The sequence below is a fragment of the Abramis brama genome, assembly GCF_963993115.1.
Source record: "Abramis brama genome assembly, chromosome: 3".
Taxonomy (NCBI): Eukaryota; Metazoa; Chordata; class Actinopteri; order Cypriniformes; family Leuciscidae; genus Abramis; species Abramis brama.
Window position 1 is genome coordinate 45,184,272 of NC_139965.1, and position 13,501 is coordinate 45,197,772.

The 13,501-nt window shown below is 38.1% G+C and overlaps 1 protein-coding gene across 1 annotated transcript in view; it reads right to left on the bottom strand.

The window, feature by feature from the left end:
• The window catches only part of trmt44 (tRNA methyltransferase 44 homolog), a 114,852-nt gene extending 102,826 nt beyond the window's left edge, over positions 1 to 12,026 (bottom strand). The window contains exons 1-2 of the mRNA XM_084110298.1: positions 11,550 to 12,026; positions 11,356 to 11,470 (exon numbers count right to left, since the gene is read on the bottom strand). Coding sequence (XP_083966424.1) covers positions 11,356 to 11,470; positions 11,550 to 11,889 — 455 coding nt within the window. The 5' untranslated portion in view covers positions 11,890 to 12,026. The remainder of the gene's footprint in view (positions 1 to 11,355; positions 11,471 to 11,549) is intronic.
• Positions 12,027 to 13,501: the final 1,475 nt, after the last annotated feature.

Genomic DNA, 13,501 nt, shown 5'->3' on the forward strand with positions numbered 1-13,501 from the left:
CTCTGACGAATAATTACAACATCATGCCTACTGTTGTTTTTTAATCATTAAAGGAGAACTCCGGTCAATTTTAACATTGAGCTCATTTATTTGTAAATTTGGAGTGCTGTCAATACAGAGAACAACGACAAAAATCGGTGTTGCCTACACCATGTTATCCTCTTTTTAAAATTTGCACCCTGTTGACTTCAATGGGGCAAGTTTTAAACCTGCTTTTAGCCTCTTAACATCCTTGATGTGTTCACGCGCATGATCACGCGCGTGAACTCGACAATCGATTACTATGGACTTCGACCGAAAACAGGATGTAAATACAGGTATGTGCGCTGGCCGAATTAGCTTCATTTTTATTCATATCTTTCACATCTACTGCAGTCAGATTCACCGCGTTCACTCTGAAGGAATCACTCACATTGGCTGTGCACTTGTAATGACACATCAAGGATGTTGTTAAAATTGTGTAAAAATGTAACTGTCCTGAGTTCCGTTGTTTTCCCTGGATTACCTGTTTGTTTTATTAAAGGGGTCATATAATGGTACATGCACTTTTACAAGTTGATTGTACTGAAATGTGTGTTGGCAGTGCCTGTACACAACCATCATAAAATGATAAAAATCCATCCAGTGTTTTTTTTTTAATCTTCTTATATGTTTCCTCCTGTCTCAAATCAAGCTGTCCCTTGATTTGAGACAGGGGCTGTCGCCCCTCCCACGATGGCTGATTGACAGCAGCGTTTCAAACACAGACCCGCCCTCGTGAGCGAGCTGTCAATCATAGCACGCGCCGACCGGCGCGTTCATTGTTGATAGCTGGAGTGCTGAGCAGAATGGCGTCTAACGATTGTGGTGTTCTGTTCTTGGGTGTAATAACGAACACAGCAGTCATATTGATGATGTTTCTAAATCCGTACAGCTGAAGACGCAGTGGCTGAGTTTGTTTTCGAAGGGAATATTCCCCACGATCAACGTCAATGCTGTCATGTTTGCGCGAATCATTTCACCAGACTCGAGACTGCTTTACAAACGAGGGACAGTATAAAGCTGTTTTTGCTAAGAAGCTGCTCCAGAAAAAAGGATCAGTACCAACTATTCGTGTTCCTGCTGAACCTCCAGAAGAACAAGTGAGTGTAACGTTTTATTGACCTTGATATTAATCTTTGCAAATAGCTTGCACGCTTCACGATGAATGTGGCTATTTTTACACTCAGGGTACATTATGGCATGTTTTCTATGTACGACGTTCTCAATATAAACAACGCGTTATGGTTTTTGTATTATTATTTTAAACGGTGTACGCACAGAACAGAGGGGCGGGGTGAGCAAAGCTCATTATCATTTAAAGACACATGCACTGAAACGGCGTGCTGAAAACAGAGCTGTTTTTGACCAGGTAAAATGAGTGTTTTCTTACAATATTAATGAGAATTTTTAATTAAAGTATATTACAAACTTTTAATTTAGACCCTAAAGAATCATATTAGCTTGTACAAAAATGACATTATATGACCCCTTTAAAGTAGTGCTTGCATGTGGATTCTCTCTCTGCTTCGTTCCTGCCTCTTTGTTACACTAGGGCTGTGAATCTTTGCGTAGACAGCGAATCGATTCGGTTCACGATTCATGGGTTTTCGATTCAAGAATGATTTTTGCAAATTCAGAACAAGACGATTCACATTAAAATTCGACGCGATTTGATTAAATCAATTCTGCATTTTTTTTTATATGCATTCATAGGATTATTGAAAAGCTTCCCCCAATGTGTCTTAGTCAGGGTGTGAATTACACAGAGGCCTTCAGGGGGTAAGAGAGTGGGGACAAAAAAAACATTTTGTCCATTGTTAATGTTAGTTCATGTTCGTTTTTAATGATGCTATTATTATTAAGTTTATTTTAATAGCCTATAAATTGGCATTTGTAGAAATTTACATAAGCCAATATTTAAAAAGGCTTCTTTGTTCTCTTTATACTGAACATTTTCCTTATGATTCTGAAAGAAAACGCACCGGGTGTCTACTTTTGCTATAATAGCGAACGCAACTTTAATGCGCATCTGATTGATAGATAAACCACTTATTTTAGTGTTATTAATGTAGTTATTTCAGCAGTTTCCTTCGTACATTCATTTTAACGACATTAAGTAAAATTTCATTTATCATTCATGATTCATCGGAACTGTGCGTATGCATTTTAGACACCTATTATGTGTTTGCTCTTTCCATGCAATGAAAGTGTTTTATTTCACAGTGCCCACGCAATGACTAGGCAGCTTTATCAATGGCTTGAGCAGATTGACTCAGGACTATTGCTGTCTCGATAGAGAGCTGTCATCTGCTCATGTGAACAGCAGTGGCTGTCCTGAGGAGAGCTCAAACATGGACTGCTCAAAAATGTGTAGATGAGAGCTATAGGGACCGAGTGCAAGCACTCTAAAGAGTGCAGCGAGTATCTGGGAAGGAGAGCTGTGAGGGCACGAATGACGCCGCACAACATCTCCATTAATTTGCACAAGTAGTCATTTAATGTTTATATATTTTAAAGCACTGAATCGCTATCGAATCGTGATTAATTCGATTCTTAGCATTTTAAATCGATTACTGACCAAAAATAAACGATTCACGATTCAAAAATACATGTTTCAAGATCGATGCATCGTCAGGATTTGTAATCGATGCATCAAGAAAACAAGTGAATCGTTACACCCCTACTTAAAGACGAATGCTGAACATAGATTAGTTAGCTTGATTCCTGCACGGACAATAGATGCATTGCATAGAACATCCAGGTTATAACACGTATAGGTCATAGCAACATACTCATAGCCCACCTGGCATGGGTTTTCTGCAAAGGTTATTACTGTGTTTGGGAGAAACCACAAACGATGATGGATTCCTTGTCTGTGCTTTTTACACCGAGATTGTGAATGCTGAGAATTCGTCTTCTGACCACGACAGGCCGCTGCACTGAGACAGGGGCTGCTTATCGTGTGAATGAGGAATGTAAGTGATTTGTGCTTTGTACATGGCAGATCGCCACTCTAGGCAGGGAGCTTTGCACATATGCAGATCAAGGGTCCATGCTTAGAACCTTAGCTGCAGTCTCAGCGCTCGGCTCATAACTCTACCACAGGGGGAGAGCATGAAAGGCCGGGCTTAAATCCTTTTAAAGGGTTGGGTGAGAGGAGCACGACACTTAGTCGGCATAAGCTCATCACCGGAGTTCATAAGGTCCACCGATAGTATAGAGGGCAGACGGACTGAGGGATGCCCAGGCAGAAACACCGCGTTACGGGAGGCATCTGAAAGAATTTGTCATACTCATCGGAACGCTGGGGGAGGAAGCGGCAATGCAGGCACTGTCCCCCGGATGACAGTACCTCAACGGCGAACTGTAGATGGCTTCTTGAAGATGGCTTCTTTTTCCTTCTTGAAAGGAAAAGATTCTGAGGCAATGGCATTCAGCGCTGCCTAATAGTAAGGGGGAGATCGCCTCTATTTCGCCCACGAGATTTCAAAAGGCTTCAGTAAATTCGAAGGAAGGAGGGGATAACCCCAAAGCGCCATCTTCAATGACGCAGTGTCGAGAGACCAACACGAAGGGGAACTAGGGCTGCCCTCGACTAAAGAATTTTCTGGTCGACTAATAGTCTAATAATCTGAGAATATTTATTTTCCATTTGCATTTGTTTATTCAAAAGTAGACATTTCAAGCTTTCTATAGAGATATTTCTCATGTCTGGGAGGGAAGTATACACTGAGTTTCGGGGGGAGGGGGGTTGTGACGCACTCAAGTTCACTGAGACGGAGACAGCAGAAAGCGCTTCCTATATTTGTTTTCTTTATTTTACGAAAGCACAACATTTTACTGTTATTTTGAGTTTACAAAAATAAAAGTACACCCTTTACAGTTTGCATTACTCTTATATTACTAGTATTTTAAGTTAAAGAAACGATCTGTCCGTAACAGCCTGTGTGACTTCGCCACTTCCTATGGAGATTTTTTCGTCCTGCAACTAAAGGCCCTTGCACACTGAGTCCGAAATTCGCATCCGAAATTTTTGCATGTTAAAAAATAAATACGACCTCACGTTATGTCAATCACGCTTGCACACTGCCTCTGAAACTTTGAAAAATGTGGGTTTTTTCTGGGGTTTTTGCATCCGTAGCAAGCATTTTGAATGGTGTTTTGACAATTCAGAGCCACAGAATCACGAATACGAAAAAACACATGCGAAAATTTCGGACTCAGCGTGCAAGGACCTTAACAGACTAATAAAATTTTGGTCGACCAAGCCTCTTCTAGTCAGTTAGTCGACTATTAAGGGGCAGACCTAAGCAAAACAGCTTTCAATAGTAATATTTCCTGCATTTACAGGCAAATTCTAAAATTAGCATTATTACTTGTCTTGAACCACTGGCACAACTACTTAAAATATTTAAATGTTTAATTTAAAGACCTACGAATTACTAATGAAATGGTCTCATAAATAGGGCTGGGAACCAAGAATTGGTTCTTATCTAGAACCGTTAGTGTTTTTGAAAAATACAGAAACCGTGCAAAATTCCTAAGTTTCGGTTGAAAAAACAGCTTTACTTTCACAGTCTTTTCAACCACACAGTATCGATATTTCTGTGTTTCAAATATTCAAATGATCGCAAAAGTACTGAGATAAAAGTTTATAGTTCGAGTATAAACACTGATGTTGACGGTAGCAACCAAAATAGAGTAAATCTCCTTTTGAAAGTCGCTTCAAATAATGAGTGTATCGATTACATCTGATGATTCAAAACATTCATAAAGACAACTGTTAAAGCTGCAGTCCGCAACTTTGTGTTCAGAATTTATTAATTATAGCTATATAATGAGCGAGTACATCATGAATGCCTCTTTTCAAACCGTGTTTTTGTCTTATCCTGAATCACTACGATAAGCCTGTAATAAGCGTTTATACTCTGACTACTTTACACCGGTCGGGTCGGCACCGCTGCGGAGAAGCCCAGTGACTCATCATAGACATAAACAGAAAGAAGTAGCTCCGGCTACAATGTTCTTCCGCAAGACGCATGCAGTTCTATTTATTAACCGCAAAACAAGTGAAGTCTTTATGAATCAATCATTCAAACTGATTTTAAAAATATTCTGTTTCACCTGTCTAGATCTTACATGTGTGTTCAAGCATATTCTTCCCCTTCTGAGAGAGTATTCTCCACTGCTGGAGATACAATAAGCTAGGAGAGGTCCCAAATTCTCCTAGAGAAAACAGAAATGTTTATTTTCCTTCAGAATTTTTTTTTGCAAAAATTGCTAAATAATATGTTGGATTTGTTGACATTACCAGTCTGTTAAACTCATTTGACAATAAGAGAAATAAACAAAAAGGATTGTGCATTTTTCCCTTACAACTATTTTTTATTAGTTGTTTTAATTATTTTTATTGAATGGGAACCAGAACCGAAACTGGAATCGGAAAATTTCTTACGATTCCCAACCCTACTCATAAATTAACCGAAACTCATCATACAGGCTACTTGCCTCACAAACATGAGAAATATATCCATAGAAAGCTTGAAATGTCTACTTTTAAACAAAATTCAAAACGAAAAGGAACAGACTACTCTCTGCTTATGTAATCCGTAAATGTCCATCTCTCTGGCACATTCACTACTGCGAAGATGGTGAGTCAGCATCGTCAACTTCATCTTTGCAGCCGACAATGACACAGAAAACACTAGTTTATTAATAAACAATTAAAATGTCTCCTTTTCTATATTTGACACATTCATAATCATTAGCCTACTTTTGCCGGTTCTTTGTGGCAAGCTTTAAGCTTGAGTGCGGAATAGGCTATATTACGTAAAAGCTCATTATATTATATTATATTATATTATATATTTAAGTAATTCAATTAATATAAATATGCGATTAGTCAACTAATGGTTTAAATGGTTTAAATGAACAACTACTAGTCAACTAGAAAAAAACTTTAGTCGGGGGCAGCCCTACTTATTTCACAAATTTTCAAACCAGCATGTCACGACACCTGAGAGATCGCAAGCCATAGGCTGCCTACAATATGCTGACATGCTGTGGTGTTTTATGTATAGCCTATTTATAATGCAATGAAAATATTTGATATAATATGGATAAAAGTAAAATGTTTTACTGTATTATTGTATGGGCAACAAGGATTGGGCGTAAAAACAATGATAAACATGACCGTGATAACATGTAGCCTACATAAAATTTCCCACTCGCCTTTTAATGAGATCAGTAGTTGTGTGTGTGTGTGTGTGTGTGTGTGTGTGTGCGTGTGAGACACCAGAAGCTGCTGTGTGCTCTTCCTAATTGAATGCAAGTATTATTTCTACAAACTGAGCTCATAACTCATAGGGCTGACAATTAATAACAAGTGTATTTAAAAAAAAAAAAAAAAAAAAAAAAACATACGTAACGTAACGTCACTCTCGTATGGTGTTTTTTAAAATGTATTTGCATTTGTTATAATTTATATCTAATTGAATTTCTTAATTTCGCTCATGGAGATAGCACCATGAGACATGTTTTAGTGGAAGATTGCTGCCATCTACTGGAAAGCAAAGACATTTAAAATTAAAATAACATAACATTTCAAGGACAGCCACTAGATGGCTGCAGCGCATCACTCACTGGTTCGTTTGCCATTTCCACATACTGTAGGTATTCATCTTTTCACAAGTTTTCATTTAGATTTGCGTTTAGACATTATAAAATCATTATAACAATAAAAAAAAAAAACTTTGGTCAAAGTATCTGAAGTATCATTGTTTTTTACAATACAGTCAAACCTGAACATGGTGTTATATGTGTGTAGGCATATGTGTGTGTTTTTGTATTCGTTCTGCATTGTGGATGTTTTATGGTGTCACCCCTTCATTTCTGTGTCTGCTCCGCATTGAGCTGTTTTTTCTTTTTTGACAAAAAATGTAACAGAGCAATCCTATGGATGACTTTTGGGGGTGGGGTTGCTTGTGTTTTGGGTGAGCATTCCCCAATGTGGATGTGTTAACGTGTTGTCGCTCTCAAATCATGTTCAGTTTTGGTTGCATGCATTGTTGTGAAGATAAAATAACATTTTGCACATTACATTTTCCATTGTATTGACTGACTCACACATCTGCCTGCAGACACCCAGCTGTGCAGATTCATTTATAGATTTAACAACATTTAACCCAAGCCAGTGGTGACCAATGCAGCTTCTGGAGGGCCAATGTCCTGCAGTTTATCTCCAGCCTATTCCAACACAATTCATCAGGTACAAAAGCTGTTACTGGGGTGGTAGCCTTTCACAAGGTAAACCTATCGTGCATATTATACCTCAAAGGCTACTAGTAATAAAAGGTACTTTTAAAAGGATAACATCCCAGTGACGGCTTTTGTACCATTTTTTTCTGATAGTGTAGCCTGGATATTTCTAGTAATCCTGAAGACCTTGCTTAGCTGGTTCAGGTGTGTTTATTGGGTTAAACTTTACAGGACATTGACTCTCCAGGACCAGGACACCCCTGACATAGGCCCTTCACATTAATTGAATGTGATTTATCAACACCTAGTACATATTAAAATATAGAGCTCATGACAAATGAAAACAACATAAAATAAAGTATTTTAGTTGTAATAAAATACTACCAGAGCTTTGCTAGACAAGTATAATATACATAAAGCAGTGGGAATAATTAGCAAATCTCAGAGAAACATCAACTAATTAAGCATGTAATAATAATAACTTAAAAAGTGCTGTCTTATAATTTACAATGTTAAGAGGCTTGGTTTTAAATTGTATCCCACATATGATAAAATCTGTTAAATGTAATTTGTAGATTAATGTATTTGGTTAATTAATTAAAGCAGCATGATCTAATTAATTTTGAATTATTTGTTTAACACTGATTTTAATTTGAACCACTGCAGAAACTCTCCACAGATCACAATTCATTAATTGCTATTTGTATTGGATTGCATTTCTAATCCAAGGTAAACTATTAATAAAAAAAAATGTATAACCAGCGATTTACAGTGTATTCTAGCCTGTAACTTTAACAGTACAGTTCCTATTCATATTTCAATTTAAGGCCTATAATACTGTTACTCTCCAACCCTGATAATTTTGTCATTCAGTATCCTACAAATTCAACTGATTCAATTATCTTTTTTATCTCATTCTATTTGTGTGAACTGAGTAGTGGTCGACCGATATATCGCCAAGGCCGATATATCGGCCGATATTTGGCATTTTTGAAATATCGGCATTGGCCGATAAGTTTTTCTGATTGGCCGATGTGTTGGAAGCGGGACTTTTATTTTGACGGGCGGCGCTGAGAACACACCAGCGCCAGAAGAGAAAGCTCCTCTGATCACACAGCGCTCACTCACATTCTCTGTCTTCATTAGTTTACGATCTCTGTCATCAAATGTCAGCGAGTGGTACAAAAGCTTATTAAAGTGGGATTTGAGTGTGCCGTATGGACTCTTATTCTGGCTGTGCTGAAGACGAAGCGGTTTGACCAATCAGATGAAAGGGGCGCTTCAGCGCCGCCCACATGTGCGAACGAAATATCAAAGCCATAAACCGATTTGTAAACCACAAACGAAAATTGAGAAATCGAGCCGAAATCTCATTTTCCGTTTATTAAACTAAACGAAAAAACAAATAAACGATCCGTCTTTTCATTTCTCGTTATTCCATTCCAAATAGGAAATTAAATGATCGGATGATACACAGACCATACACGGATTCAATAGAGGTAAGCAGTAACAGAAATTCTATTTCTGTATTCTATTAGTCTATATGTATTTGTGTTTGTTTGCACATTTTTGTATTCTGAATTGTTATTATTAGACATATCTATCTACTGGAGAATGCAATTTTCACATTTATGCTTTTAATAATTATTGTGTATATCAGGGGTCTCCAACACGTCGCTCGCGAGCTACCAGTAGCTTGTGGCTTGATTGGAGGTAGCTCGCCAAGGGCCGTTCACATATCGCGTCTTTTGCGTGCTCAAGTTCGTTATTTCAAATAATTGAAGCGTACGCGCTCATTTTTTCCAGGCGCAGCGAGTCAACATGAAGGATGGGAGTGCACCAAAACACTACGGGTGTTTTTTTTCTTCTCCGTAAATAAATCTTGTAGCAGAGCTACAGCAAGCGTTTTTCGGTGGTGGAAATCCATTAGCTATTAAAACTTTTGTCATTGTGGAGAGCGCAGTGCATGGTTGCATATAACACAGTCTCACCCCAAAACGTCACGTACTGACGGGCCTTGACCATACGGCAACATACGACGAAAGAAATGGTTGTTACAGTCAGAAGACAGCCTATCTGTTGACAGTTACATGATGCGTTTGTTACGTTTCACAGTCCTCACCGACAGACGCCACGGGAAAATCGGACCGAATTTTACTATTAATAATAAAAGATAAGCTAATGACGTGCATTGTAAATGTCAGTAATTTATCTTTTTTGACTCATTCTTTTTATAAAACTGATTTAAAGGCTGAAATATGCGAGGTTTATCTTTTTATAAAAACTTTTTTGTCAAAACTTTATTTGAACTTGTACATGTTAGTATATAACATGTTGCAAGACACTCCTTTAAAATCTGGCCATCATTTTTAATGTTATTATTTTAATGTTTATGTAAACAAAAAGTGCATATTGATGCTAAGTTTATTTGTTATTTGCTGGTTTTCGACATAAAACTTGGTGAATTGATTTTATTGTATAGTTTTAGTACTTTTTGAACAGGATTCTGTGATAACCGTGATAATTTTGGTCACTATAATCATGAAATGAAATTTTCATGCCATTTCATCTCTAGTTATCATGCACTATAAAATCAACTATAATTATGTGTTTTTACAGTATAATATGCAAAGTACAATTTTCTATATTTTTTTTTATCTCTGATTCTGTTCTTTCCTCTGACATTTAAGGGTGACATATATAGGCCTACAAAACTATTTTAGGTCTAAAACAGTTTGGATAGTTGTTAATATGAGAGTTATGAGACATTATTTAAGATATTTAAGTATTGTATTACATGAGTAGCTCTCGGCCACTTTCATTTTTAAAAAGCAGCTCTCAAATGAAAAAAGGTTGCAGACCCCTGGTGTATATGGTGTGTATCTGTGAGTGAGTGAGTGAGAGAGTTACAGAGACAGCCAATAAAGCTTATTGAATTGAGATAGTGTGTGTGTGAGTAAGAGAATGACAGCTAGTGTGTGTATTATAATTATAATTAATAAAACTTACTTGCTCATAACAAAATTGTAACTGCTATGAATATGCTGACTTTATTGTATTTATGAACTGAGAAATGTGAAAACTTAATGTTTTCTGTGTTTACTTTTCTAAAATTGTGTATCATTTCATAGGTATGTGATGCCATTATGAGCCAGGAGAGGTTTTCTTTCACCAAGCATCTCATCAGTGCCACTCTGCCACTCACTCAAAGCCAGACTTAAAACAGAACTGTCCCTGATCTACCAAAATGAGGACTTCCAGGGTTGCAGTGGTGCACTGGCCCTCTTTCAGGTTCTAATGGAAAATAACCTTCAAGACACATTCACAAAACTGTAAGTCTTCTCAAGATCCTCATCACAACACCAATGACAACAGCAGAATCAGAGAGGTGCTTCTCTACTTTAAAGAGGATAAAAACTTTCCCTAGGAACACTATGGCACAAGATTGCCACAACACTCTGGCTCACACAACACAAACTCTATGTCATTCTCTTACTCAGTTTCTCTCTCTCTCTCTCTCTCTCTCTCTCACACACCCCTCTGCTATCTCAATTCAATAAGCTTTATTGGCTGTCTCTGTCACTCACTCACTCACTCACTCACACACACCATGTTTCACACACATTTGCCATTAAAATAGTGATCTCAATAGGAATGTAACTGTATGTTTGCTTTTCTTTTTTTGTCTGTCTCTGTTGTCTTTGAGAGCCTTTTTCTATCTGGACACGGAGCATAATAAACATGCAACTTGTTCATTATCATTACCTGTGAAAACTGTTGATTTCTACATGGCAGTTCAATTAATATTGTCTTTTTAGACCATTGGTATTGACTGGTTTGAGTTATTTTATTGGTATAGGCAAGGGACATGGCCTAAAATGCACCAGAATGCAGGAAATCACATCTACGAAATTCTAAATTTTCAGACCCCCCACACACAGAGCCCCACCTTGAATATGTTTCACCAGCCGCCACTGCAACATTGAATGGTTAATCAGTGTGGTGATATTAGTCAATGTAATGTTTTTTTTTCTTCTTCTTCTTCTTCTTCTTTCATTTCCATCCAAGTATACTCACCATTCATCTGGCTTTAACTGCAGTTGGATTTGATAAATATTACTGCTCTTGAGAGTAACCTGTCCCACATCATTCACTTCAAACGGGATAAATGTCACTGCATTTCCAACCGTATCTAAAAAAAAGAGAGACATTTTTAAAAATCAACAAGAAAGACAAAATACCCAAAAGGTTAATTCCGTGCTGTGTCTCACCTTTAATGACAACCTCTTTGTACCGACAGTCTCCGGTCTTATTCACTTTGGGTATAATAGTTCTTACTCCAACATTCCAGCGTCCTGTAGTTTCATGCTCCTCAACCACAACATCAGCGTGAAGAAAGACAGAAATATCAGTCATCTCAATATTGGTCCCCAGAAGACTAGATAAAACCTGATTTAATTCCGCAGTGTCCACGTCCCTGTACTCTGTCTCTGTCACGCCACACAGTCTCTTGTTTACTACATGTGGTTTCTTGATCCAGACGTCAGCAGCGGACCACAGGCTCTCTGCGCTGCGCTTATCTGTCATGTTTATTTCAGAAGGCTTCGACATGCTTCCGACCTCAGTAACAGCCCAACATTACTAGAGTACTGTACACTCTAACCACGAGTAGAAAATCGCTTAAACCAGTAGGCTGACGTTGACGTTGACGCTGACGTCTTCTTCCTTCTTCTTCTTCTTCGGTGTTTATTCGCGGTTGGCAACCTAACTTATTGGTTCATTACCACCACCGAATGGACTGGAGTGTGGATCAGGGTATTTGCGGGATTAAATAAAACATAAAACAAATAAACAACCTAGAAAAATAAAACAAACAAATAGATAAAAAAACAATCAAAAATACTATATTCCTTTACTTAATTTAGCCTACTTTCTTTTATAAACTTAATAATATCATATATCCAGGGCCGGATTAACATAAGGGCTAGGTGGGGCTGAAGCCCCAGGGCCCGCGGGATTAGGGGGCCCGTGATTGGCTGGAGGAAATGAGATTGTCAAATCATAGGTGGTTGATTTGTGTATAATAAAATAACAAGAAGTTATTGGAAAATGTGCCTGAATTATATAATTCACCACCCAATCAAATTTACTCTACAATTTGCGCCATGACGTTGGGAAACGCCTCTTTTCGTTATGCTTTCATGTTGAACATGGGTATAAATCGCTCGCTGACGCTGGAGTTCAAAAATGATGGAAAAAAAAAAAGTGATAGTGGTGCACAAAAAAGGAAAAACAAACTCGAAAGGCAGAAAAGGGATGCAAAAATTCCTAAACTAACTAACTAGCCTACTTTGGATCACTTTCATCCGTGCCCGTGGAAGACCCCGAGTGCAGCGGCAGCAGCCCACAGTTAGCTTCACCCTCCTGCGTCGTCACCGATCCGCTTGTTTTATACGTTGAAGAAGGTAAGCAAGCAGCTGTAATGAGTTAAGCACTATTTGGATGGTAATTGTTTCTCGTGGAGTCGTAAGGTATTTTCAATATTTATAGGGGCTAATAGTCGGTGATTTTATTGCAGTCTGAATCCAGAATGTCAGTGTTTTTTCTCCCACCCGCGTAAAAATCCCCGGCCGAATTACTGTTTTTTGACGAACATCAAGGTCCAATATCCAAGGTACATCTGACAATAGCGGAAGTTCGTCGCGACGCTTGTGCACATAGCCTATTCTAAGTTCATTCTTTATGTGCGTAGGGGTGTGCGATGTGTATTGTCTATTATGATATTGTAATCATTGTTTTAACGATGTACGAGGCACGGCGAGCTGACATCGCTTTTGTCTCTCGTGCTTTCACTGCGTGATGTGTACGGTTATAGGTATGTTCCCAAATGAGTTTTTGTCTCATATTTATATATTGTTTGTTTTCCCTTTATTTCGCTGACGAGAATTTCAAAATGAAGCCATAGCAGAGTCTCAATGCAACAGACAGCGATGATTTTTTTAATAGAATCCGCGTTTTGAATGAATCAATTTAATGATTCAATGAACAACACAACGGCTGCGTTCGAAACCGCATACTTCCCTACTATTTAGTATGGGAAAAAGAGTAGGCGAGCGAAAAAGTATGTACGAATCCAAAAGAGTAGGCGAGAATTACCTGGGTGACGTACTAATTATCGCGAGATTCGGACTTAAGTGCGTTCGAATATGCCTACTTTCCTACT